At 40.5% G+C, this 27,935-nt stretch overlaps 1 protein-coding gene and 1 pseudogene across 2 annotated transcripts; one reads left to right on the top strand and one right to left on the bottom strand.

Annotated features, from left to right (window-relative positions):
• Positions 1-381: 381 nt before the first annotated feature.
• Positions 382-25,692, bottom strand: PTGES3 (prostaglandin E synthase 3). The gene is made up of 8 exons (XM_079936349.1): positions 25,565-25,692; positions 7,686-7,799; positions 7,464-7,533; positions 6,816-6,914; positions 4,521-4,610; positions 2,504-2,566; positions 1,591-1,615; positions 382-1,289 (listed from the first exon to the last, which is right to left on the bottom strand). Coding segments are annotated over exons 1-8 (483 nt in total). The 5' UTR covers positions 25,567-25,692; the 3' UTR covers positions 382-1,269.
• On the top strand, positions 9,686-19,309 carry LOC307193772 (heterogeneous nuclear ribonucleoprotein A1-like; annotated as a pseudogene). The gene has a single exon. The product of its transcript is annotated as a heterogeneous nuclear ribonucleoprotein A1-like (transcript).
• Positions 25,693-27,935: the final 2,243 nt, after the last annotated feature.

Below are 27,935 nucleotides of genomic sequence, written 5' to 3'. Positions count from 1 at the left end.
TAACACTGCCTGTAACACAGGTCCAGAATGACTGACATAAGGAAGTACTGAAATATGAAGCAGTTCTATGCTATGACAAATACGCAGTAGCTGGAAGGAATAAAAAGTGCCAAAATGCGGAAGCTCAAAGATTTAGAGGAGGACAACACAGTTAGTTTTATTTCAATCAAATCACAACACTTTCTTTTCCAACTGTTGCAAAGTGCAGCTACAATTTCCTGTTACAGATTCACTTTTAAAAGGTTTTCTGTGACATTACAGCAAGCCTCATTTTTTTTTCCCCAGAGGACTATTCCCAAATTCTTCCTCAAGCAAAAATAAAAACTCCATTCCAGTAAATGGCAATACATGAAATTACAGTAAACCAGACACTTGAAAGGATAGCCAAGAAGTCTTCCAACAGTTTATTAGAAAGAATGTAGACATTAAAAAAACTCCCCACTGTCATGAACATAAATTGAGGTTTTCAGCCCAGGTACAAGCTGAATCAAAAAAAAAATAATAAAATAAAAAATCCAATAGTGTATTAACATTTTTTTCACTCATTTGCCATACTGACAGTGCAAATACAAATTTGGTCTAAATGTACAGACTCAAGCAACAATGTACAGCCTTTCTTCGTCCTCCATGCTAAGAGATGTAAAAGTTTAAGGGTCAAACAATACCAAATGTACAGGCTTCAAAACCATCTAAGTTAGGGCATTCACTAGTTTTAGCTAAGATACATCTGGAACACTGACAAGTGATCACTTACGAACAATAATGTGAAGTAAATTTTTTGAAAAATAAAACTTTAGTGGAACAATCCTGAAGGATATACCAGAGGAACAACATGTTACCAGTTTAAAGTATCAACCAATTTGTTTCAGCCACTTTTGAGTCCATGTTCTAAAATCTAAAATTTACTTTCCCTAAGCCGAAAGCTTCCGATCATGTCAGTATCTATGTTATGAAGTAAAGGAGACTTAGGTGAAATGTTTTTTATTTATCACAACTGCTTTATCAATTGCCTAGGACCTCAACAGCATCATGGGAATCTGGGAAATGTTCATGCATAAGGTTATTGCCTTAGCTGACTTAAAATTGCCCCATACAATGGTACATATCAACCCTTAGTGAAGCCTTTAAAAAAACAAACAGGTTGAAAAATGGGTTAAAGGAGGCAAATACAGAATCTGCCTTTAGAGCTATCAACTTAGGAATTCTCTCAATTATGAAATCTTGCAGAAGTTATTTTTCTTTCTCAAAATCCAGCGATGACAACATTCCTTACTCCAGATCTGGCATTTCTGAAAGGATTTTTAAAAGATTAGTATAAATTACAAGGGAATAACCTAACAACTTCAAAGTTTTACAATAGGAAAAAGCAGCCACCAAGAGTTGTTTCCTAGAGAATTGTCTTTTTTAAAAAATTTGAATCTCAAATCATTCAAATTTCTGCTTTAGCTATTTTTTAGAGGCCATAAAGAAACAACCATGCATCTTCCAAGAATTTTAAACAGGTTAATTAACTTTACTTCTCTATTTTGAGAGTTTGGTCTCTGATGTGAAATATCACTGCGTAAACATACTTTTTACAAAGATACTTACTTTCATCATCACTGTCTTGTGAATCCTGCAGAAAGGAAAATTTAAAAAGTTACCAAGTTGATCAAACATTCCTCTGCTAACTGAACAGTTTGCACCGTAAAAAGCTGAAGCACTGCACTTTTGACTAAGGTAGCAGATATATCAATCTTTGGTTAGATATAATCTTTGGTTTGGTGGTTATATCCATCTTTGAACTTAGCAATGGACTTAAGAACAGGTTTACTTAAGACAAACAGACATACAGCTGAGGATCTATCTTCCTATAAGATATATGCCTTTTCGTGGGAATTGAGCCCACCCTTTAAGTCCCTTCCTATCAACCAGACTGAATCCTGGTATAAAATAGTTTCTCTTCTCTCTTGGCATTCAATGGAAGAGGAAAATGGCTCAATATGAAGACCCCTGGAATGACAGAAGACAATGAACTCTAATCCTAGCTGGTGAATTGTCTAAGTATCTTCCAAACTACACTGAACAACTTTCTTAAAGATGTTAACAGGATGCCAGGTGGGGAAATGTTGAGAAGAGTGGTCTAGTATATCCTTATAGATTCACAACATCCATCTGTTTACTATACGTCTCTCTGACCAATCCTGATGTTAAAACCTGTTCAACTTTCTTTGTCAAAATAATCCCTAAACTGTTAACTGAGTAAGGCATATGTCTCTATAAAATAGTAATTTTGAATTATAAATCTGGTGCCTTGAAGAATGATTCAGGGGACACCTGTTTCCTAGTAGGCATCCATCCCTCAAAAATGGGCACATTTAAAAAACTGGTTTTCCTTGTAATATTTTTTAGACCATTAAGTGGCAAAAAAAAAAGGGAGCAATTTTGAATCTACATAAAACAACCTGAAAATACATTGTTTCTTAGTATTTAAGTAAACATAGAAAAGAACTTATAGACTTACATCATCTGCTCCATCTACTTCTGGTAAATCTACATCCTCATCACCACCCATGTTGTTCATCATCTATTTGAAGTGTAAAAATTAGTTTTTAAAATGATGTTAAATTAAGCCCTAAGTATTAGGTTGCACGCTCCAGAATAAACCTTAAGTCTGTCATAGGTTTCCACCAATTTAAAAAAAGAAAAAGAAAAAATAAATCAAACTATATATTAGGTACCTTCCTTTCTGGAAAAGGTAGATTATAGGTAATTACATAAAATCCTGAAACCTTGTAGGAAGTTAAGAGTAAGTTCTCATTGAAGAAAAATTATTAAAATTCATCCAACAAGATATATATGTATAATGTAGAAATTAAACACCACAATCCTGAATAGCAGTCACCTCTGGTGGCTAAGAATGAGATTATTTGTACTGAATAGTTGTAAAGTTTTGTATCTTCAACTAAGTGGCATGTGTATTATGGTATTTTCATTGTAGTTTTAAAATATTGTGAAGAACCAATAAATAATTTAAAATAAAGTCCTCTCGGCTGATTAGCTGGCATAAAAGGCCTGAATACTGAATCAAAGGCTAAACACCAGTAACTAAGTTACAAACAGAAAATAAACATAAACCTTGAAAGAAAAGATACACACTGTGGAAAACACCGTTGTATACTTACAATAAACTGGGACCAAAAGAGCATACTTATACATAAAGTACTAATTTCCCAAATTTAGTTCTTTCTGATCATAAAGCAAGCAGTATATTATTTAAAGAGGAACAAATAAGCAGACTAAATAATATGAGATGGGGACTTCAAAAATACATGCTTACCTGGACTTCAGAGTTAGAAGGGGCCTTAAAATGATACCTACTCAAATCTCTCAGTATAAAAATTCTGGGCATCAACTCTCGAATAATATGAGCAAGTAGTAAAGAGTTTTCCTACATCTGAAAGCACTAAATACTGGTTAAGTTTCTTTGAGCAGGAAAAATGCTCAAAAGGTGCCAAGCTCAATGCTAGGTACCGAGATGCAATGGCAATAGACACAGAACTGAATACATTTGAGAGCTACTTAGGAAATATAAACAAAATACAGACAGCAAAGACAGCAGTTAATGTTATACTGGATAGAGAGAATCAGTGAAAGAGAACATTGTTAAGAAGTTATGACTTGCACAGCTGGGTAAATGGTGGCATCAATTACTACAGTAAGGAGTAGCATGGTTTAGGAGAATCACATGAATACCATTATCTCCCTTCTCTGTTTTGAAATCAAGGTGCCAGAGCCATATGAGGAGAGATGTTAAATAAGCAGTTGCATACATGAAGCTGGGCACTTACTCCTTTTAATTCTTTGTTGTCAAAGAAGAAACATAAAAGTATAGTCAAGATTTCAAATCACAATGAGAGTATCTTCAACTTACAATCTACCATTTTCTTTTCTGATCAGCTTTACTGCAACACATTTAATAAGGTCTCGTCTACCTAAGAGAATCTCAATGATTTTTTTCCCTTTGGCCACGGCAATATGTATTTCAGTGACGTCCTGGAAAAATAGGCTTACTTAAAATCCTTTCCCTGATTTTGCAACTAAAATATCCCTACACACCACTCATTGTACATATCTCATCGTGATTCTTGTGTTTAAAGGTTTATATTCATATTACATGGCTCCAAAATGCAAGCCAATTACTACATTCATGCTCCTTAAAAAAAAAAATCTGTTCCAATGCTGGAATAAAAACTAACTGTGCTAAAAAAAAAAAAAAAAAAAAAAAAAACTAACTGTGCTGCACTGATTGTATGGTTTATTTTTTTGTCATTATACATCAACTTTAGAACACTAATTTTTAAAAATTCATAAAGGAAGGTTAAATGACCATTGTTAAAATCTTATTTGGTTTTCTGCAGAACAGTCTTGAAAGTAAAATAATGCATGTCCTAAATATCACTGTCTTTAAAACCAAATTAAATTGATTACACAGAAATACACTGGGAGGGAGGTGGAAGAATGCATTTAAAAGAACTTACCTCAGAGAAACGATCAAAATTAGACATGTCTTCATCTGAATCATCTTCCCAGTCTTTCCAATTATTGAAGTCCACACTAAGCCAATTAAGCTATAGATCAATACAAATATCACCCTATGATTAGGTTACCTTGTACTCTTTTAGTGTGTACCTAAAGACTATATTTTTTGAGCTGTGGGTTCATACTAGTGAGGCATGGCATCAGCACACACACACACACACACACACAAAAAACTAGAAAAACGTAATAATGGTAAGTATAGTTTCATGAAGCTGCTTTCACAGTTGTCAGAAACAAACCTACTTTTGGCACTTCCCTGGTGGTGCAGTGGTTAAGATTAAGAATCCGCCTGCCACTGCAGGGGACACAGGTTCGAGCCCTGGCCCGGGAAGATCCCACATGCCTCAGAGCAACTAACCCCATGCGCCACAACTACTGAAGCCCGCAAGCTCCAGGGCCCGTAAGCCACAACTACTGAGCCCACGTGCCACAACTATTGAAGCTGGCGGGCCTAGAGCCCATGCTCCCCAACAAGAGAAGCCACCGGAACAAGATGCCCGCGCACTGCAATGAAGACCCAACGCAGCCAAAAAAACAAAAAGAACAAAAGAAGCTACATTTTAAAACAAAAATTCACTGGTAGGAACTATTCAAATTCAGATACTTGATTAATTTATTATTTTTTAAATGTCACCATGATATGCTCCAAAGCAGCATCTGAGTAATTTATACTTCTAAGCAAAGTCTGCCTCTTGAATGCAGAAGAGTCTGCATCTATTAGTGACTATCTTATTCTGACCACACTTGGTATTAAGTTAAAGCTAATAAACCTCAAAGTAGAGGAAAATATATAGAACACAAGGCCTTAATATTAATAGTACCTAGCTATGAAACAAAAACACTATATTCCTTGTACCAATTTTTTTAAAAAATGTAAGTTTCAGGTGTATAACACTGTAACTCAACACCTGTATACAACTACAGAGTGATCACCCTCCAAGTCCACCTATCGTCTATCACTATACAATTGACTCCTTGTACCCCTTTCACCCACCCCTCCAACGCTTTCCCTACTGGTAACCATCAATCTGTTCTCTGTATCTGTGAGTTTTCATTTCCTTATGCTTTTTAAAATTAGGTTTGTCTTTTTCCTTCTGACTCATTTCACTTAACTTATTACCCTCAAGGTCCAACCATGTTGCTGCAAATGGCAAGATTTCATTCTTTTTTAATGGCTGAGTAGTAATCCACTGAATACACACACACCACAGTTTATCCAATCATCCATCAGTGGATACTTTGGTTGCTTCCATGTTTTGGTTACTGTAAATAATGCTGCAATGAACACAGGGGTGGCATACATCCTTTCCAATTAGTGTTTTCATATTCTTCAAATAAATACCCAGAAGTGAAATAGCTGGATCATATGGTAGTTATACCCTTAATTTTTTGAGAAATCTCCATACTGAGTCCATAGTGGCTACACCAATTTGTAATCCCAACAACAGTGTACAAGAGCTCCCTTTTCTCTGTATCTTCTTCAGCATTTGTTATTTCTATTTTTCATATTAGCCATTCTAACAGTTAGGACATGATTATCTCACTGTGTTGTTTTTTTTTTAAATAAATTTATTTTTGGCTGCGTGGGGTCTTCGTTGCTGCGTGCGGGCTTTCTCTAGTTGTGGCGAGCGGGGGCTATTCTTTGTTGTGGTGCACAGGCTTCTCATTGCAGTGGCTTCTCTTGTTGCGGAGTACAGGCTCTAGGCGTGTGGGCTTCAGTAGCTGTGGCACGTGGGCTCAGTAGTTGTGGCTCACGGGCTCTAGAGCACAGGCTCAGTAGTTGTGGTGCATGGGCTTAGTTGCTCCGAGGCATGTGGGATCTTCCTGGACCAGGGCTCGAACCCATGTCTCCTGAATTGGCAGGCAGATTCTTAACCACTGTGCCACTAGGGAAGTCTCTCACTGTGGCTTTGATTGGCACTTCTCTGATAATCAGTGATGAACTTGGGCCATGGCAGTGACAGCTTAAAATCCTAACCAGTAGGCCACCAGGCAACTGCTCTGCCCATTTTTAAATCAGGTTTTTGTTGTTGAGTTGTGTGAGTTCTTCATATATTTTGCATATTAACCTCTTATCAGATACGTGACTTACAAATATACTTTCCCATTAAGTAGGCTGTCTTTTCATTTTGTTGATGGTTTCCTTTGCTGGACAGATACTTTTCAGTCTGATGTCAATGTATCTTTAATTACTTAAAAATACCAAACTTTCAAAAAGAGAAAAAGGAACCTACCTTTGCCCTTTCTTTCGTTAACCTTGGCCATGACTGGCCAGATTCTCCTTTTCGTAAACAACATAAAATTGATCTGTCCGTTCTTTTATGCTTCGAATCCTAAAAACAAAAATAAGCGCTATCACACCGTTTATATCTCTGGTGTTACTACAGGACACAAAGTAGCTGGTTATTTGTCATTTCTCCTAATTTCTTTCCCTACACTTTCTCTAAACCCTGAAACAATCCCTAGACTACTGAAGATTTCATAAGCTATCCAATTGCAAAAAACATTTTTCCTCCCCTGCACAAGGTGAATAAAATAAAACGTTAAAAAAATTAACTAAATATGGTACAATCATAGAACATACTTAGATGTATCTATGCTTAAATAAGACAAGCCTTAAGAGTACAGCCCTTACATCAACTACACAATTTAATTTTAAAAAGATAAAAAATAAAAATTAAAAAAGTATTGCCCTGAGTCCAAACAATAACAAGAACAAAAAGAGTATCCAGAAAAGTAGTTACAAGAGGGAAAATAATGCAAAATATATACTTATTAGCCTCTGAACTGTTAAGAATTAGTGCTTATCTCTAAAATGAGTACTTAAAGTATGTCCATTTCCTTACAATTTAAATTGGGATTAAAGCATCAAGACTACTTACATTTGGATCAATACAGTGAAAAAGATCAATTTCATTTAAATGTTTAAAATTATCACTTCCTCCAAGACAACTGTACCAAAAAAGAAAAAGGGAAAAAAATGAGTCTCTTCAAAGAGGTAAAGATTAGTAGTATCTTCAATGAAAACACAAAACAATCAAGCAAAAGTTATTCAAGCTGCCTGAAACAAGTCTTTTACCCAATGATGTAAAATGGTAATTTACCTGAATGTAAGTTTGGATTTTTCAAAATTTACATTAACATCTTTACTGTCTTCAACACAAAATTCAATGAAGACATAGTCCCTTCGATCGTACCACTTTGCAGAAGCAGGCTGCCTACAAAAAGATAAAATTAGACAAAGTTAAGCTGAAATTCACTAACTATTTACAAACCTCCAAAGCTTAGCATGTAAGTAACATACTTCTGTTCTCCCTCAGAGCATTAATTATTTTGAGGCAGTTTACTGCAATTTCAAACATAAACTACATCTTTTTCCCTAACAGCTGCAGTACAAGTTAAAACGCAATGATACGGACTCCCCTGGTGGTACAGTGGTTAAGAATCCTCCTGCCAATGCAGGGGACACCAGTTCGATCCCTGGTCCGGGAAGATCCCACATGCCGTGGAGCAACTAAGCCCGTGCTCCACAACTACTGAGCCTGCGCTCTAGATCCCGCGAGCCACAGCTACTGAAGCCCGCGCACCTAGAGCTCATGCTCTGCAACAAGAGAAGGTACTGCAATGAGGAGCCTGCGCACCGACGAAGACACAGCACAGCCAAAAATAAACTAAACAAACAAACAAAATGCAATGATACAAATTTCATCATAGAAAAGATTTAAAAAATGAAACAAAATGCTCACTGGAGTTAAGCATTTACGTAGCCCTGTCAAAATTTGTGCTACTCCTTTATAGCCCTGCTCTTAAGAATTCAACTCCACAGAATTTTAAAAACCAGAACTAGGGGACTTCCCTGGTGGCGCAGTGGTTAAGACTCTGTGCTCCCAGTGCAGGGGCCCCGGGTTCCATCCCTGGTCAGGAAACTAGATCCCACATGCATGCCACAACCAAGGAGCCCGCCTGCCGCAACTAAGACCCAGTGCAACTAAAATAAACAAACACATATATATTTTTAAAAAATAAAAATAAAAATCGGAACTAATCCATTGTCAACTCAAATACAGTATTCAACATTTCTACTTACCATGTTAGGAACTGTGGGGGGAATTTTTTTTAAGTATGAGAAATGACAGTATTTGTCCTCAAAAGAGTTCTCATTTGGACTGTTCTGGCAGTCCAGTGGTTAAGACTCCAAGCTTCCACTGCAAGGGGCAGGGGTTCAATCCCTAACTGGGGAACTAAGATCCCGCATGCTGTGCAGCACAGCCAAAAAAAAAAAAAGTTCTCATTTGCAGCTGACTATATAAAGCAAAGCAACCATTTTTTTTTTCCTGGGCAAAAATATCTTCCTTATGATTCTAAATAATGACACTAGATAAAAAATTAAACTTTATAGTCCCAACTGTTAATCTGTATCTGTATCCAATATATACTTATACTAGAAACAACTTGGAATATTTGCTTTTTCCTTATTATTCACCAGCTCCTATCCCTTGCAATAGACTCCTGTCTTCTTCAATGTTAGCTGCCTAAAGCTCTATTCATCCATTAAAATTATGTTTTAGAATATAGCTAAAAATCTAATAGAAGCAAATACAGTCAAATGTGGTTAATTAACAGGCAATAAAGATTATACATGGTAAATACTTTGAAAAATTTCCTTTGTCATCTTTAAAACAAGTTACTTAGATAAATATTTACATATGCATAAAAATTCCAAGAAGAATTCACACGCACACAAATGAACAGCATCTGCCTCTAAAGAATGAACCAGAAAGATGAGACAAAGTAGAGCCACCTCATTCTCAACTATTTCAATTATTTTAAAAAAAATAAGCATGTAGGGCTTCCCTGGTGGCGCAGTGGTTGAGAGTCCACCTGCCGATGCAGGGGACACGGGTTCGTGCCCCAGTTCGGGAAGATCCCACATGCCGCGGAGCGGCTGGGCCCGTGAGCCATGGCCGCTGAGCCTGCGCGTCCGGAGCCTGTGCTCCACAGTGGGAGAGGCCACAACAGTGAGAGGCCCGCCTACAGCAAAAAAAAAAAAAAAAAAAAAAAAAAAAAAAAAAAAAAAAGCATGTGCTGCTTTGATAATCTAAAAATCAAAGTTACAGGAATTCTTTGTATTTTTGAAACTTTTCTGTAAACCTAAAACTTCAAAATAAAATTTAAAACCAATTGGTTATTATATGTTCAAACACTACTCATAAATCAACTTAAAGGAACTGTTTTGCTTCCAACCTCTGAACTTCCCAACCCTGAGGAGTAGCAGTTTAAAGTTCTAAAGTTACAGCCAACTGCTCATCAACATTTTCACACAACTGTTAAACCTGACTAGTCATACTCTACTCCAAAACACTGATATCAGATGTGAAATTAAAAATTACAGATGGGGCTTCCCTGGTGGGGCAGTGGTTGAGAGCCCGCCTGCCGATGCAGGGGACACGGCTTCGTGCCCCGGTCCGGGAAGATCCCACATGCTGCGGAGCAGCTGGGCCCGTGAGCCATGGCCCCTGAGCCTGCGCGTCCGGAGCCTGTACTCTGCAATGGGAGAGGCCACAACAGTGAGAGGCCCGCGTACCGCAAAAAAAAACCAAAAAACCAGGAGGAAACAATTAGAGTCTCTCTCTCCTTGGCCAATGACAATTTGAAAGGATGACTGCAAACTGATCCAAATACACAAAATATAAATACTCCAGTTTATATTTATTAAAGAAATGTAAAACAAACTACCCACAATTCTAGATCACCAGAAGATGCTACAACTCCAATTCTTTACAAAAAGGCAATTAAAGAGAAAGAATAGGCATTTATCCTTCTTTCCCTTTATGAATCTTCATTCATGATACCTGAATAGGGCCAGTTCATGAAGATCAGCTTTGTGTGGAATAAAACGTGAGGAGGAAAAAAAAAAAAAATCACCATTTTGCAAACTTTAAGCTGATTTGGCAGTGTTCATCAATGAATGGGACCATTAACAATGATTAGATGAACAGCAGATAAAGAACTTATGATCTTAGCATCACTAAAAGTGGGACGAGATATTCACTTCCTGATTTGATCAACATGATATATTCCATAGTAAACGTAATTCCAGTCTATAGGAAATATGAGGAAAAGAAACAAGTTAAATCATATCACAAGAAGTGAAAAATTCAGAATACTGTTTCTTAAACCAATGGCAGAAAAGAGGGGGGTACTGCTCTAGATTAAAAGAAACCTAAGAGTTATCAAAGAAGTGCAATTTGTAAATCTGGTATGCATCTTGATTCAAACAAACTAAACATAAAAAAGATTACTGAAACGGTGGAGACCTAGATATGGACAGAGTATTAGATAATGTGAAAACGGTTAGTTTTGTTAGGTGTGAAAGGCACTGTTTTATGGAAAACAAATGTCCATTCAAGATTAAAAGGGAAGTACATGGAGTCTGCTTTAAAATAACTAAGGAAAAAGGGCGAGATAAAGCAGTGTGGCAAAGGCCTGTTGAATCTGGTAGATGGGTAGATGGGGATTTATTACATTCATAATACTTTTCAAAAAATGATATTAAATGGTTTCGGCATGGAATGCTTTCTTCCTTTAGAGCAACCCAGTCTAACTGTGAAATTGTGTTATTTAAAAATTTAAAAGGAGGGACTTCGCCTGGTGGTCCAGGGGTTAAGACTCCGTGCTCCCAATGCAGGGAGCCCGGGTTCAATCCCTGGTCAGGGAACTAGATCCCACATGCCGCAACTAAAGATCTGGTGCAGCCAAATAAATAAATATATATATTTTAAATCCATTGGGCAGAAGAGGAGGGGAGTAGATAAAATAAGAATGACCCTGTACTGATAATGGTTGTGACTGAATAATGGGTACATGAGGAATTCATTGTAGTATTCTACCTTTCCTGTTTGAAAAAAAAAGGTAATAAAGCTGAGAACAATTACCCTGATTTTTTTCAAATTAATTTTTATTGGAGTACAGTTGACTTACAATGTTGAGTTAACCTGATTATAGTGAGCAGATTCTTCTCTCAATATGTTTACAAATGGCTATTTCAATAAACTCTGGTAAAAATGCTTTTCTAGCCGAATTTAACAACATAATCTGAAAATACTTGATAGTACCGTTTACCTTGTTAAAATCAAGTTACACATTAAGAACCTATAGTAGGGCTTCCCTGGTGGTGCAGTGGTTAGGAATCCACCTGCCAATGCAGCGGACAAGGTTCGAGCCCTGGTCCAGGAGGATCCCACACGCTGCGGAGCAACTAAACCCGTGCGCCACAACTACTGAGCCTGTGCTCTAGAGCCCGCGAGCCACAACTACTGAGCCCACATGCCACAACTACTGAAGCCCACGTGCCTAGAGCCCACACTCCGCAACCAGAGAAGCCACCGCAATGAGAAGCCCACGCACCACAACAAAGAGTAGCCTCTGCTCACCGCAACCAGAGAAAAGCTTGCGCACAGCAACGAAGACCCAATGCAGCCAAAAGTAAAATAAATTAAATAAATTAAAAAAAAAAAGAACCTATAGTAATGGAGAAGGAGCACATTAATGGCGATCTGGTATATAAGCTCTTTAGTTTCTGTTCGTATCAAGGACACTGGAACCAGGGAAGAATCTTTCCTTTCCTTGAATTCACATTAAGTAATCTAGATTTATATCACTGTCATGGCCTGAAATCACATCCTAAATTCATATGTTGAATTCCTAAACCGCCAGTACCTTAGGATGTGACTGTATTTGTAGAGAGGATCTTTAAAAAAGTAAGGTAGGGCTTCCCTGGTGGCGCAGTGGTTGAGAGTCCGCCTGCCGATGCAGGGGACACGGGTTCGTGCCCCGGTCCGGGAAGATCCCACATGCCGCAGAGCGGCTGCGCCCGTGAGCCACGGCCGCTGAGCCTGTGCGTCCGGAGCCTGTGCTCCACAACGGGAGAGGCCACAACAGTCAGAGGCCCGCGTACAGCAAAAAAAAAATAAAAATAAAAAAGTAAGGTAAACTTAGATCTTAGGGTGGGCTATAATCCAGTATGACTGGTGTCCTCATAAGAGATTAGGACAGTTACACGGACCCAGAAGCAACCTAAATGTCCACTGACTTTCTGCACGTGGACGCCGCCAAGTAAGCACCATTGACATCTCCTCCCTCCACTGCAGTCAAGTCTAAGTCAGTTACCCAAAGAGCCCCAACATCTGCGGAAGCTCTTCACTGGAGGTTTGAGCTTTGAAGCAACCAATGAGAGTCTGAGGAGCCATTTTGAGCAGTGGGGAACGCTCAGAGATTGTGTGGTAATGAGGGATCCAAACACCAAGCGCTCCAGAGGCTTCAGGTTTGTCACATATGCCACTGTGGAGGAGGTGGATGCAGCCATGAATGCAAGGCCACACAAGGTGGATGGAAGAGCTGGGGAACCAAAGAGGGCCGTCTCAAGAGAAGATTCTCAAAGACCTGGTGCCCACTTAACTGTGAAAAAGATTTTTGTTGCTGGCATTAAAGAAGACACTGAAGAACATCACCTAAGAGATTATTTTGAACAGTATGGGAAAATTGAAGTGACTGAAATCATGACTGACCGAGGCAGTGGCAAAACGAGAGGCTTTGCTTTTGTAACCTTTGATGACCATGACTCCGTAGACAAGACTGTCATTCAGAAATACCATACTGTGAATGGCCACAACCGTGAAGTAAGAAAAGCCCCATCTAAGCAAGAGATGGCTGGTGCTTCATCCAGCCAAAGAGGTTGAAGTGGTTCTAGAAACTTTGGTGGTGGTCGTGGAGGTGGTTTTGGTGGGAATGACAACTTTGGTCATGGAGGAAACTTCAGTGGTCGAGGTGGCTTTGGTGGCAGCCATGGTAGTAGTGGATATGGTGGCAGTGGGGATGGCTGCAATGGATTTGGTGGAATCCAAATTGGTGGAAGCAATTTTGGAGGTGGTGAAAGCTACAATGATTTTGGAAATTACAACAATCAATCTTCAGATTTTGGGCCCATGAAAGGAGGAAACTTTGGAGGCAGAAGTTCTGGCCCCTATGGTGGTGGAGGCTAAAACTTTGCCAAACCACGAAAGCAAGGTGGCTATGGTGGTTCCAGCAGCAGCAGTAACTATGGCAGTGGCAGAAGGTTTTAATTACTGCCAGGAAACAAAGCTTAGGAGGAGAGGAGAGCCAGAGAAGTGACAGGGAAGCTACAGGTTACAACAGATTTGTGAACTCAGCCAAGCACAGTGGTGGCAGGGCCTAGCTGCTACAAAGAAGACATGTTTTAGACAATACTCATGTGTATGGGCAAAAAAACTCGAGGACTGTATTTGTAACTACCTGTATAACAAGTTATTGCAGTTTCTGTTCTGTGGAAAGTGTAAAGCATTCCAACAAAGGGTTTTAATGTAGATTTCTTTTTTTTTTGCACCCATGCTGTTGATTGCTAAATTTAATAGTCTGATCACGATGCTGAATAAATGTGTCTTTTTAAAAAATGAGCTGTGTAAAGTTAGTCTACTCTGAAACCATTTTGGTAAACTACCTCAACAGTGTGAAGTTAGAGCTCCTTCAGGGTGATGCCAGGTTCCATTCAAAATTTATTTACAACCTGCTTTGGTGGAAAAGCTATTGCCTTCAGAAACCTTGGTGTAGTTGAACTGACAGTTACTGCGTTGTGACCTGGAGTTCACCGTGAAAAGGGTCACCCAAGCAAAATCATGGAGTTTTTTGGTTACTAATATGATTGTTGGCACATCCTATGCAATATATCTAAATTGAATTACAGTACCAGATAAAGTTATAGATGGGAATGAAGCTTGTGTATCATCCATTATCATGTGTATTCAATAAATGATTTAATACCCTCTTGGGGGAAAAAAAAGGTCCATCGACAGGAATGGATAAAGATATGGTACATATATACAATGAAATATTACTCAGCCATAAAAAGGAACGAAATGCTATTTGCAGAGATGTGGATGGACCTACAGACTGTCATACAAAGTGAAATCAAAGAGAATAATATCATACAATATCGCTTATATGTGGAATCTCGAAAAACGGTACAGATGAACTTACCTGCAAAGCAGAAACAGACTCACAGATGCAGTGAACAAACTTATGGTTACCAAGAGGAGGAGATGGGACGAATTGGGAAACTAGGATTGACATATATACACTACTATGTATAAAATAGATAACAAATGAGAACCTACTGTATAGCACATAGAACTCTACTCAATGTTCTGTGGTGACCTAAATAAGAAATCTAAAAGAGTGGATATACCGTATACGTATAACTGATTCAATCTGCTGTAGAGCAGAAACTAACGCGTTGTACAGCAACTATAATCCAATAAAAATTAATTGAAAAATAAATTAATTAAAAAGAGAGAGAGGGCTTCCCTGGTGGCGCAGTGGTTGGGAGTCCGCCTGCCGATGCAGGGGGTGTGGGTTAGCGCCGCAGAGCGGCTGGGCCCGTGAGCCGTGGCCGCTGAGCCTGCACGTCCGGAGCGCTCCGCAGCAGGAGGGGCCGCAGCAGCGAGGCCCGCATACCGCAAAAAAAAAAAAAAAAAAAAAGAGAGAGAGAGATTAGTACAGTTACAGAGGAAAGACCCTGTGAAGAAGACAGAAGCCGGCCATCTGCAAGCCAAGCAGAGGCCTCAGAAGAAACCAACCCTTCTGACACCTCGATCTTGGACTAACACCCTCCAGAATTGTGAGGAAATAAATTTCTACTGTTTAAATCACCCAGTCTCTGGTACTTTGCTATGGCAGCCCTAGCCAACTAATAAAATCATTTACCAGACAATAAAAACAAAATTAAATGATCCTAACCTGGAGCCAAAAATGGTTTTTATATTTTTAAAGTTGTGAAAACAAAAATGTGAGACAGATATTTGTGGCCTGTAAAGCCTAATATTTACCAAGTGCCCCTGATCTAAACTGTCTAAAAATACAAGGGGGGGAAATCCTACACTTAACCTGAACGGTAATAAACACATATATTCACTCATTTGAAAGGAAAACCAAGTGTTTATGAAATCTTTTCTCCTATTAACTCAGAGAAAGGGTGATTTTAAACTCTAGCTCCTAAACTATGTTGGATTCGTGTCTATAGTCTTATACAAACACTGGCAAAATCCCAAACTACTGTTCAAGTCTGTTAATTCATTTTAATAGTAACATACCTATAAACGCAAAAACTTTTTCACCTCTGCATACATTATGTGAATAAGCCACTACTTATAACAAAATAATACCCAAAATCTCTGAAGTGGGACATTCCAAGTTCTTCTGACAAGTTCTTCCAAGCTCAATGTTAGGGCTATGTCAATTCGAGCAACTAAACTTTGCATAACCTAAAATTCTCCTCTGTAGTTTTGACTAAAATTTCTTAGTTTGTCTTAAAATGACAGAGTGGAAACCACATTTGTTCCCAAATACCATTTTTAATATACTAGAATCTCGTGCATTTTAATTCTAATTTGTAGAAAATTACAAGCACCTCTCCCTTAAAAAAAATGAATGCACCATGGACTTCCCTGTTGGTCCAGCAGTTAAGACTCCGTACTTCCACTGCAGGTGGCACAGGTTTGATCCCTGGTCGAGGGAAGTTCCACATGCTGTGAGGTGTGCACCGCCCCCCAGAAAGGATGCACCAGTGCAATGACCTTAATGCATGCCCTCCAAATTCATATATTGAAATCCTAATGCTCTACGGGATGATATTTGAAGGTGGGACCTGAGAGGTGTTTACTACTAGATCATGAGGGTAGAACCCTCATAAATTAAAGTCATGCCTTAGGGGCTTCCGTGGTGGTGCAATGGTTAAGAATCCACATGCCAATGCAGGAGACATGGGCTCGAGCCCTGGTCCAGAAAGATCCCATATGCCGTGGAACAACTAAGCCCGTGTGCCACAACTACTGAGCCCACGTGCCACAACTACTAAAGCCCGCGTGCCTAGAGCCCGTGCTCTGCAACAAGAGAAGCCACCGCACCGCACCAAAGAGTAGCCCCTGCTCGCTGCAACTAGAAAAAGCCCGTGCACAACAACGAAGACCCAATGCAGCCAAAATAAATAAATAAAATAAATTTATTTAAAAAATAAATAAAGTCATGCCTTATATATAAAGAGGCTCCAGAGAGGCCCCTAGCCCTTTCACTGCTCCAGAGGGGCCCCTCGCCCCTTCCACTACTATGAGGACACAGCAAGAAGCTACGAACCAGAAAGTGGGCCCCTTCACCAGAAGGTGACCATATTGGTGCCTAAATCTTGAACTTCCAGACTGCAGAATAGTAGACAATAAGTTTCTACTGTTGATGAACTACCCAGTCTGTGGTATTCTGTTACAGCAGCCCAGACTAAACCAACCAGCAAAGCTACATGGAAAAAATTTGCTAAAGAACATTTCCAGGTTATTGCAGTTCTTTTGATAGTTTACTATGTGCAGGACAGATTAAATTATTAAAAGACAATTAGGACACATCAAGCCTTTTATGAACTGGTAGGACAAACATATCATACATAATTCCAGGTAAGTTCATAAAGCTTAAGGTTAAAAACCAAGGTCACAGACGTCCCTGGAGACCATGGAAAAGAGTTTATTCTGTATCTGGGTAGTTTAAAAAAAAATTAATTATAGCTATCATCGCTTTAGAAGTTTGAATATCTTGAGAGAGAAAAATTCTGTATCTAATAGAATTCTACAGCATATGTCTTGTCTCTATAACCAATACTACTGTCAAAGCTCCAACATCTTTATTTTCTTTGTCTCTCAGAATTTCCAATGTTCAGAAGTTTTTGTAAGGGGAATTCCCCTGGTGGTCCAGTGGTTAAGACTCTGAGCTTCCACTGCAAGGGGGCGAGACTTGGATCCCTGGTCAGGAAACTAAGATTCCCACATGCTGCAGAGCGCAGCCAATCAATCAATCAATAGAAGTTTTTGTAAGCAGGTACTCTGGACCATTATACAGCAAACATGGAAAATTATGAGGTCTGCGTGCCACAACTACTGAAGCCTGCATGCCACAACTACTGAAGGCTGCGCGCCTAGAGCCCGTGCTCTGCAACAAGAGAAGCCACCGCAATGAGAAGCCCCCACACTGCAGTGAAGAGTAGCCCCTGCTCGCAGCAACTAGAGAAAGCCCATGGGCAGCAACAAAGACCCAATGCAGCCAAAAATGAATTAATTTGTATTAAAAGTTAAAAAAATTTTGTGAGCTCTATGAGAATTTAGTGAAAGAAAACATTTTTACTATTCAAGTGAGAGGCCTACAAATCTTAGTTAGTACCATAATAATTCAAATTTGGCTTCCTGAAATGCACAGTTTAGCTCAACCTCATGGGATACGTATATATTACATGCTCGTCCCATAGAATCACACAGGATTCCACATCATTTTGGTGTTTTCCCCCCAGAAATCATTAAGAACTGTCATGGGACTGTTCGATCAAATTAATTTTTTTATAAAAAAGTTTTAACATACACAAATGAGACATATGATCAATATCTCAATTCTTACTCTGAATCATTGAGAAAAAATTAGAATACTATTATTTGGTCACTAAACATTAGGCTCTTCAACATATACAGACAGGGAATTCCCTGGTGGCTCAGTGGTTAATAATCTGCCTGCCAATGTAGCGGACGGGTTCGATCCCTGGTCCTGGAAGATCCCACATACCATGGAGAAACTAAGCCCATGTGCCGCAACTACTGAGCCTGCGAGCCACAACTACTGAAGCCCGCATGCCTAGAGCCCGTGTTCTGCAACAAGAGAAGCCACTGCAATGAGAAGCCCGCGCACTGCAACGAAGAGTAACCCCCATTTGCCGCAATTAGAGAAAGCCCGCGCACAGCACCGAAGACCCAACGCAGCCAAAAATAAATATTTTTTTAAAAACCCCAAAAAACAGACAAATATACTGGGGAAAATAGCAATAACAACCTTTTAATAAAAATGCTCTACTTTTGGGACTTCCCTGGTGGTCCAGTGGTTAAGACTCCACACTCCCAATGCAGGGGACACGGGTTCGATCCCTGGTCGGGGAACTAAGGTCCTGCATGCCGCACAGCGCAGCCAAAAACTAAACACAAAAAATGCTCTACTTTTGTAAAAATATTTAAGACTGCAAAATGTGATACAAGGATGCACTAAATGACAATCTTTATGATAAAGCAAACATTCTTAAATCTATTAGGTTTTATCTTCAACTAATGGCCTCATACAGAAATTAATCAAGCAGAAAAAGTGTAAGTATTAATTTTTGATTGGAAGGCCAATTTCTTTAGATTTAAAAAAAATGGAGGGGAAAGAGAAAGAAGGGTAGAATCTCTTAAAGGAGAATTTATGGTAATCATCAGTTAATTAAGAGAAAAAAATCAGTCTGACCAAATTGTAACTAGTAAGCTAAATATTCCCAAAATAAACATTCTCAAAATAAAGGGCTCACAAACAAGTCAAATGTATTTTGAGGGTATATACTGATTTGGTGGTCCTTCTTTTCCAGATTTCCCAAAATATAGCAAAGCCTCAATTAATAGAATCTAAAGTTATAAATGACTCTCACCAACTTTATCTTTCACCTACTGACCACCAAACTACTCGCCCAATTTGGTTTTTTTTTGTTTGTTTTTTTGCGGTACGTGGGCCTCTCACTGTTGTGGCCTCTCCCGTTGCGGAGCACAGGCTCCGGACGCGCAGGCTCAGCGGCCATGGCTCACGGGCCCAGCCGCTCCGCGCGGCATGTGGGATCTTCCCAGACTGGGGCACGAACCCATGTCCCCTGCATTGGCAGGCGGACTCTCAACCACTGTGCCACCAGGGAAGCCCCTACTCGCCCAATTTGCATGAGATAGGGACTTCCCTTGTGGCCCAGTGGTTAAGACTCCGCGCTTCCAATGCAGGGGACATGGGTTCGATTGGTGGTTGGGGAACTAAGATCCCACATGGTGTGGAGTGCGGCCAAAAAAAAAGAAGCCAATCTATATTGAGATATAGCTGAATTTGACTGAAGATGCGATACAGCAAAATAAAGGACCAACTGTAAAAGATCCCAGTTAGTTCCAAACATCACTCTCAAGCACCTCATATAGCCAAGTCTTATAGCTGAAAGAGATTCAGTCTAAATATTATTCAATAAACAAATTATTTATTAAACATGATACCGGGAATTGTTCCGGAGATACAGCTGTCAGCAAAGCAGATAAAAATCTCTGCCCTTAAGAAGCTCACATTCAAGTTGGATGAAATTTAGCCCAAAATTATTCTTCTAAGAAACATGGGCGTAGAGGGATCCATTACTAGCTATGGTTTACCTTTCTTAAAGTATAAGTAAGTGATACACTATAAGACAATGTTTTTTGTTTGTACTCTTAAAAGTAACTCATCTATATATTTAATTATATTTGTAAGATACATTACATCACAATCTATAACCTCACATACTTTATTCAGAAGTAATGATAATCCCCATACAAATTTATTTATTTATTTATTTATTTATTTATTTTTTTCGCATTACGTGGGCCTCTCACTGTTGTGGCCTCTCCCGTTGCGGAGCACAGGCTCCGGACGCGCAGGCCCAGCAGCCATGGCTCACGGGCCCAGCCGCTCTGCGGCATGTGGGATCCTCCCGGACCGGGGCACGAACCCACGTCCCCTGCATCGGCAGGCGGACCCCCAACCACTGCGCCACCAGGGAAGCCCTACAAATTTATTTTTAATGGAACATGATGTTTGTCTGAATTAAAACATCACTTTGAATTCTAAGATAAAACAATAATAATCAGAAGACTAGCTTTTTACTAGAACTTGATAATGGAGAAAGTATCCTCTATGTTTATCCTCTATGAACTAAACATTTCCAGTAAATGAAAAGCTTCTTAAAAACCAGATTCACTCGCCTTCTATGTATCCCAGAGTATTTTTAAACATCAAGAAGGGTTACAGGGACTTCCCTGGTGTCACAGTGGTTGGGAGTCCACCTGCCAGTGCAGGGGACAGGGGTTCGATCCCCAGTCCAGGAGGATCCCACATGCCGCGGAGCAGCTGGGCCCAGGCACAACTACTGAGCCTGTGCACTGCAACTACTGAAGCCCGAGCATTCCAGGGCCCGCCTGCCACAACTAGTGAGCCCACGTGCTGCAACTACTGAAGCCCGCGTGCCTAGAGCCCGTGCTCCACGAGAAGCCCACACACCACAACGAAGAGTAGCCCCTGCTCACTGCAACTAGAGAAAGCCTGCGCACAGCGATGAAGACCCAACGCAGCCAAGGGAAAAAAAAGGGGGTTATGGAAGAAAACAAACTCATTATAACCAAGGGAGAAAAAAAAAAGTTTAAAAGATGTTACAAAGTTCAGAATAATTGATATTTTAAAACCAAGTCTATCAACTGGTCTATTATTTACAAAAGAGAATCGAGAAAGTGGTAAATCTATTTCAGTTTGTACTAAGTGAGGAATGATATGGAAACATGAAAATTCTGCTAAAAAAAAAAAGTTCCAGTTTCAGACTGAGCAGTTTTTCCTTGTTAAGTATTATCAAAAGCCCTGCCTAAAAAAAAAAAAAAAGCCCTGCCTGTAAACATCTAAAACCAAACTCTCTCACACATATTCTTTGCTCAGAGAAACCCTGATACACTTCTCATATTTTCAGATCTTCTGTATGCCAGTTGTACTACTATGTAAAACTTCCTGGAAAGTTAATCTGAATATACATGCAAGTCCAGTGATCCCCAAATTACATGCCAAGGTGCATCAAGGCACTACGGAAGAATTTACAGGGCTGCCACAGGATATTTCAAATTTAAGAGAAATTCAGTGATACTCAACTTCAGTCAAGACACTAAGTGGTTCAGTTTCAACAGCAGACTGCACTGTAACCCTCTCCACTAAGTTTCATCTTTGCAAAGCTGGATTTTTGGTGGTTACGATTTAAAAAAAAAAAAAGACCTACAAAAAACTCAACAGGGAACAGGAATTGAGATGGAAGTATCCAATCTGATTTCAAGGTATAACAAGTTATACAGTTCCCAAAAGGCATACACCTTTCATCAGTAACTGTGCTTATACAAGAAACTATGTTTTTCTTTCAATTTATGTGTGTTAGCTTTCTGAAAAGCTAACAGGCTATAAGGACGAAGTACTTAAGTTGTTTGGACCCAACTATCTAATAAACAGAACGTCTAGGTTACTCCTTATGGCCTAGCAGCACCATTAAAAAACCAACCAACAAATAAAAAAAATACAAAATAGTAACAAAAAATACTACTAAGACACCAAGGGGTGAACCAAGAAAGTTTGTGAACCTCTGTGCTACTTCCTTTCTTTGATAATTCCCACTCTAAAATATAAAGGTGTGGGACTTCCCTGGTGGTCCAGTAAAGACTCCACACTCCCAATGCACAGGGCCCGGGTTCCATTCCTGGTCCAAGAACTAGATCCCACATGGATGCCACAACTAAGTTTGCATGCCACAACTAAGGAGCCCTCGAGCCACAACTAAGGAGCCCGCCTGCCACAACTAAGACCAAACACAACCAATTAAATAAATAAATATTTCAGGGGAGAAAAGAAAAACTGAACTACAGGCAATTTTTTTTTGTGTGTGTGGTACGCGGGCCTCTCACTGTTGTGGCCTCTCCTGTTGCGGAGCACAGACTCCGGACGCGCAGGCTCAGCGGCCATGATCTTCCCGGACCCGGGCACGAACCCGTGTCCCCTGCATCGGCAGGCGGACTCTCAACCACTGTGCCACCAGGGAAGCCCCAGGCATGGTTATGTATTGGAAATAAAAGGACAACCTGGAAAATTATTCTCCCTTTTTTTAAAGTGAAAAAAATGTCTTTGTGAGAAATTCTGGGTTCCAATCCTATTTGGGACAGTTGTTTATACTGATCAGCAGTGCTGTGAATTGATATTTGAAGAACTAAATCCTGTAATGTAATAAAATTAAAAGTTAAAAAAAACACCTCTGTGGCTTAGATCCTTTCAGTACACAAAGATAATTAAGCATGCTGAGTTGGAAAGAGCCCTGATACAAACACTCTTCAGCAATAAAGTACGACTACATGAGAAGATCAACTACGGCACAGAAAATCCACAACAGCACATTTTATTTGGTTTTGGAGTACAACACGGGTGAGGGCATATTACTCAAGGTAAGATTTAAAGTAATTGGCATCTTCCTGGAAAACCAAAAGTTCTAAGGTGTTCTGTGGAAGTCATCAGCCTCAATTTAAAATCTATCCCTAACCTACACAGTAAATAATAAAGTTTACTAAAACACACTTTGTATTTCTGTAGTAAAATACACTAGATGCAGCAATTCTTAATAACTCAAATAAAATATGATTATTAATGTTTCAGAGCTAGATTGATTCTAAACAGTTTATTACGAAGGTGTTTTTTCCTGAAAAGCAATCATCACTAACCACCTATGACTCTAAAATGATAAAGCTTCTAGAAGATCTTAAAACTGAGAGAAAACAATTAAACAGGAGAATCTTAACAATACATACTGGTCTGCCTCAAGTGATTTGTCACTTCGTTTCTACTGCCTTCCGGTTAAAGTCTAACTAAGCACAGAAAAAAAGAAAATCCAGTTGCTAGGTTACAGTGGCTAGGAAATCAACACTGAACAAAAGCCTTCATCAGTTACTCTTCCTCAACTTATAGAAATTAACCATATGCTCTATGGTCACTATTACCATTTGTTTTGGAGGTTAAAGACTGATGATTTTATTTTGGGGACTCAATCGTACAAAGTTGAACGATGGAAAAGTTAAGATTTTAACCAACGCTAGCAATGGTCGCAGTGTTTCTGGACAATTTATTAATTTGACTACAAGACACTGGAAAGAATGATTTCAAACTGCTCAAAACTGAATGTTTTACTTCATACCTATTGTTAATACGTCCAACTTAAAACCTAGAACCAATTACAACAGCTTAAAAAAAAAAAAAAAAGTAAAGTAGCACCCCCTACAGGGGATTTGTGCAGGTCTTAAATGGAGGAGAGAGGTCCTAAACTCCCAGCCTCCTCCAAGGTAGGTGAGAAATTGAGAGCTTTTATGCAAACTACTAGACAAAACTTGATTAGAAAAAATTTATCTAGGAAATGACGACTGAAGAGCAATCAAATGATAAAAAAACAGACCTTAAAACCCTTGAGATGTCCAGCGTAAATGTCTCTCTCTACAGCTAAAAAAAGTCTACAGCACACATCAACAAAACGAATGCTCATCAGCCAGATTCTTCCTAGGACTCATTAAAAGTCTTTTCCAACTCAAATAACTGACTCATAATATTCATCTTACAAATTCAGTCATTAATAAGATCCCCTAAAGAATTTGCAAGATGGCATATACTGAATACCTTAAACACAATGAAATTTACCTAGTCCCTTCAAAACACTCATTTTGAAAATAGCATTCTTCTGACAGACTGCTTTTTGGAATAACGCTACACTTTTCATCCGAGTTTTTAACCTATTTACATAACTTAATATTTCTTACCTATTTAACTATTTCATGTGACCTGTGAAAGTGTTTCTATTTCACACTATTTCTTCACGAAAAAATTTGCTTGGCTACATTAATCTATTAAAAGTTGGTAATGCCTTATCTGAGGATTAATTTTCTCCTCACAGATGTTTTAAGACTGACAATCCTGCTACATTATTTGGAATAAATGTCAAAGAGAAAAAGCACAAGCTATTTTTCACAGATTAAAATCTTCTATTACATACCACTTTTGGGAGTGGGAGAATCCTTCCAAAATTCTAATATGTCACTTTACAATAATACATGCATTCTTCTCAAGGCTTCTTTTCCATCAAGTGACTATAGTGTTTTCTTTACTTATCTAAATAAAACGTCTAGACGTTTTATTAAGTAAACCCTTGCAAGTGCATTACTTTTTACAGGAATAAAACTTGTTCCCCTCAATCGCTCTCCATACATAACTTTTAGGGAGCGATTAGAACCAAAAAACTACTAAATCGGCAGTTCTTGTATCTGAAAAGGTAAAGCTTTCCCTGAGAAAAATCTAAAGGCTGAAAGTGGCGATGCCAAGAATTCTCATTCGGTTAAAATCACCAAGGTTTTCCTGTATCATAAAGCTTCTAAACAATCTGTAGTCACTTCAGTAAAGAAAATTAAACTAAGGCAACAAAAAGGTGACGACATACCTGTTTCATCCTTAAACTAAGATAGGATGATGAAACCTCGCCTAAAGTTTAATATGAACACTGAAAACGTCCACAAATATCTTTCGACTCCAACACGTGCAGAACGCCCTGCTCACTGGTAATTCCTCGCTGCCAGGGACACAGCTGAGTTTTGGCAACTTTCACTCCGTCAGCGAGACTGGAGTTAGGAGGAAGCCTGGAAAGACCATACTCAAGCAATCACGACACCCGAGAGCGAAGTTAAGTTGCGGCGACGGTATGGCCTCCCTCCAGTCGCCTAGCAGTACCTGTCGCTCGCGGCGCACGGCCGCGTGGTGCTCTACGAGCACCAGCAGCCTTGTGGTAGCACCCACCGCAGGTGCACTTGGCCCCGGGCCTGGTCACAGCATCACAGAGCGACAGGAGCAGACCACCCCAGGAGCGGAGCGGTAGCCCACGAGGGTCCACGCCTCCACGTCGCCCGGACGGCGAAAAGCTCACGGGAGACTAAGGCCTACGGCTAAGTTACGGAGAGTTAGGAGCAGCCGGCACTGCCTAAGGGGGAAGGTGGGATTTCCGGCACGGGGAAGCCGAGGGCCGGTTTAGAGGTGGGGGAAGCGGACATCGGAGGAAATATGTCCTCCACCCGCCAATGGTAATCATAACAAGGATACTGAACCTCCCACTCCCAAGCAAGAACGATTTCCACCGAGGGGGAAAAGCCGAGGGGGCCTAAAGCGGGGGAGGGGAAGGGACGGCTTCCCGGCAGCCCCCCGCGCGGCCTCGGCCTCCCTCACGGGCGACCTTCCCTCGGCGGGGTGTCGCACTCACATCGTGAACGGGGCAGGGGGACGGGCGAACGGGTGGCGGGCGTCTCCGGCGGCAGCTCCTGGGCAGGCGACTCCTCTCCGGTGGCGACTCCGGCGTCTTCTGCCCGGTAGCGGCCTCTTTTCGTTTCCCTCAAGCGACGGCGGCGGCGGCGGCGGGCTCGACCTGGGTCCCCAGAATGCACCGCGCGGAGTGAGCGACTCCTCCGGTCGGAGAGAAGAGGAAAGTGTAGGAAAAGGGGCGCGAGGACGGAGAACGAACGTGCGTGCGTGCGAGCGAGGGGTGGTGAGGCCGGGCGGCGGCTGGTGACGCAGCAAAATGCCCGGGCCTAGCCGCCGCGCGTGCGCACTCTTTGTTTTCGGGCTCCTGCGCGGCTTTCTAGAGATATCTACGGAAAGGGCGGGGCCACCCAGCTCCTTCGCGATCCTTCCTAGCGCTGGCCCCGCCCTACGTCCGTTTCCTCTGGCCCGTCTGGTTCCCGCCGCTCCTCCCGCGCTCTCCTCTTGTGGTGGAAAACCGTTGGCCGCCTAACCTCCCGGCCACCCGACTCGGGCGATCTCCCCGAGAAACGGCCGCGTTGATCCCGGGAGGAAGGCCGAGGCGGAGGGACGCAGAGTCCTGAGGCTTGAAAAGTGAAATGAGGGTTCAGTTACTTTTAAGAGCGTAAAGCGGCCCACTGAGGAAACATTCCACCGCAGAAGGAGGGGAAAAGCCTCTGCTGGTGATATAATATTTGCGGAGAAGGGCTGACTTCCGAATGCAGGGCCTTGGTCCACCTCGCCATTTTTTATGAGAATTGGAGACCCTGTACAGGGTCAGCGGAAATTTGAGGTCTTTGGCTGAGGAGGAACGTTTACCCTTGGGGGCCGGCGTTTGCACCTGCTTTGAGATATTAATGCTGTAGGTGAAACAGGAATGCTGTTAGGGTCTAAGTTTGTGGGAATGGAGAGACTAGGACTTTCATGTCTCCAGGCACATCAATTGGTGGAGGTACCCCATCTTTTTTCTGCGGTCGAACTGCCGCTTTGTGCAAGGCACTGGGTTAGGCTCTTGGGGGATGGTAACCAAGAGAATCAAAACAGTACCTGTCTACTGTAGAAGGTCACTTAACGGTGCAGTAAGGGAGAAATACAATGCGCCGCTCGTTAGAAGACAGAAGGTTTAAGGAAGTGCGGTAAGACATTTTGGGAAGTGTTTGGGGGCTTCATATTAAGCATTGAGGACTTGGTATCTATACTGTGCAAGGCAGATGTTGGGAACTACGGACATTGGACCCAATGCTCAAATCCCTTTGAAAGGGGAGATTAAACCCCAGCTCTCAATACCGTGATTCTAAGGAGCTTAGTGCTTGTTGGGGAAAACAAAATAAAGCACACAAATCCAGATATTTGAGTCCTATAATGGAAGTACAAAAAATAACGGGAGCATAAAAGCAGAGGTCGATATTGACTGGAAGGATTAAGAGAGGCCTTGTTAAGAAAAACTACCCAAAACATGGAAATAAGGCAAGGAGTGGAGGGATGACCTTCAGTTCACGCTGGGACATGGTTTAACTTGTCTGCCCAAGGATGATTCTCTAGGAGAAGGTACCTGTGTTTGACTTGCTATTTGTTATATGATAAGAGCTCAGACATTGTGAAGTTACTTGAGTTGCAGATTGCTGTCTGATAGAAAAGCTAACTCGAAAGTTTATGGTTTTATTGCTCTGTAGGAGCTAACCAGTTTTGTTTAACCTGCAACCTTATTCTAATTCTTATTTTTATGCCTGTAAATATCTAGTTCCTTAAATGCTCCTGGAACCAGCTTTACCGTCTTACTGGTTCCCTCGGTGAGTTAAATAAATGAATGCTTGGCTCACGTTAATTTTATATTGGCGGGAGAATCATGTTTTGAAATTTTTTGAAAATTTTACTTTGATAGCCTCAGAGGTCACAACAGGAATGAGTGGGAACAGTACATTCCAGGCAAGGATCTTGATAGGTGAAGAGACAGGAATAAGTATATCTAGGTGGAGTTGGCAAACTTTCTGTAAAGGGTCAGATAAGGCCACAAGGTCTCTACTGCAGCTTTTGAACTCTGCTATTGTAGCATGAAATCAACCATAGATAATGTGTAAGCAAATGAGAGTGTGTTGGGAAAAAAAACTAAGAATGCTGAAATTGGAATTTTTTTATGTCCGCATGTCATATGATTTTCTTTTCCAACCTTTAAAAATGTAAAAATCATTCTTACCTTGAAGGCCATACAAAAAATTAGCAGCCTGCAGGCTGTAGTTTGCCAATCCCTGGCCTAGGAAGTCCAGAGTGTAGGGAGAGGGTAGGTCACACTGAGTATCAGGATAATTGTTTTCAACTTATTTCTCTGACAGTGGGAA

This window comes from Stenella coeruleoalba (genome assembly GCF_951394435.1).
Source record: "Stenella coeruleoalba genome assembly, chromosome: 11".
Taxonomy (NCBI): domain Eukaryota; kingdom Metazoa; phylum Chordata; class Mammalia; order Artiodactyla; family Delphinidae; genus Stenella; species Stenella coeruleoalba.
The sequence above is the reverse complement of the archived record's forward strand: the minus strand, read 5'-3'. Positions and strand labels throughout refer to the sequence as shown.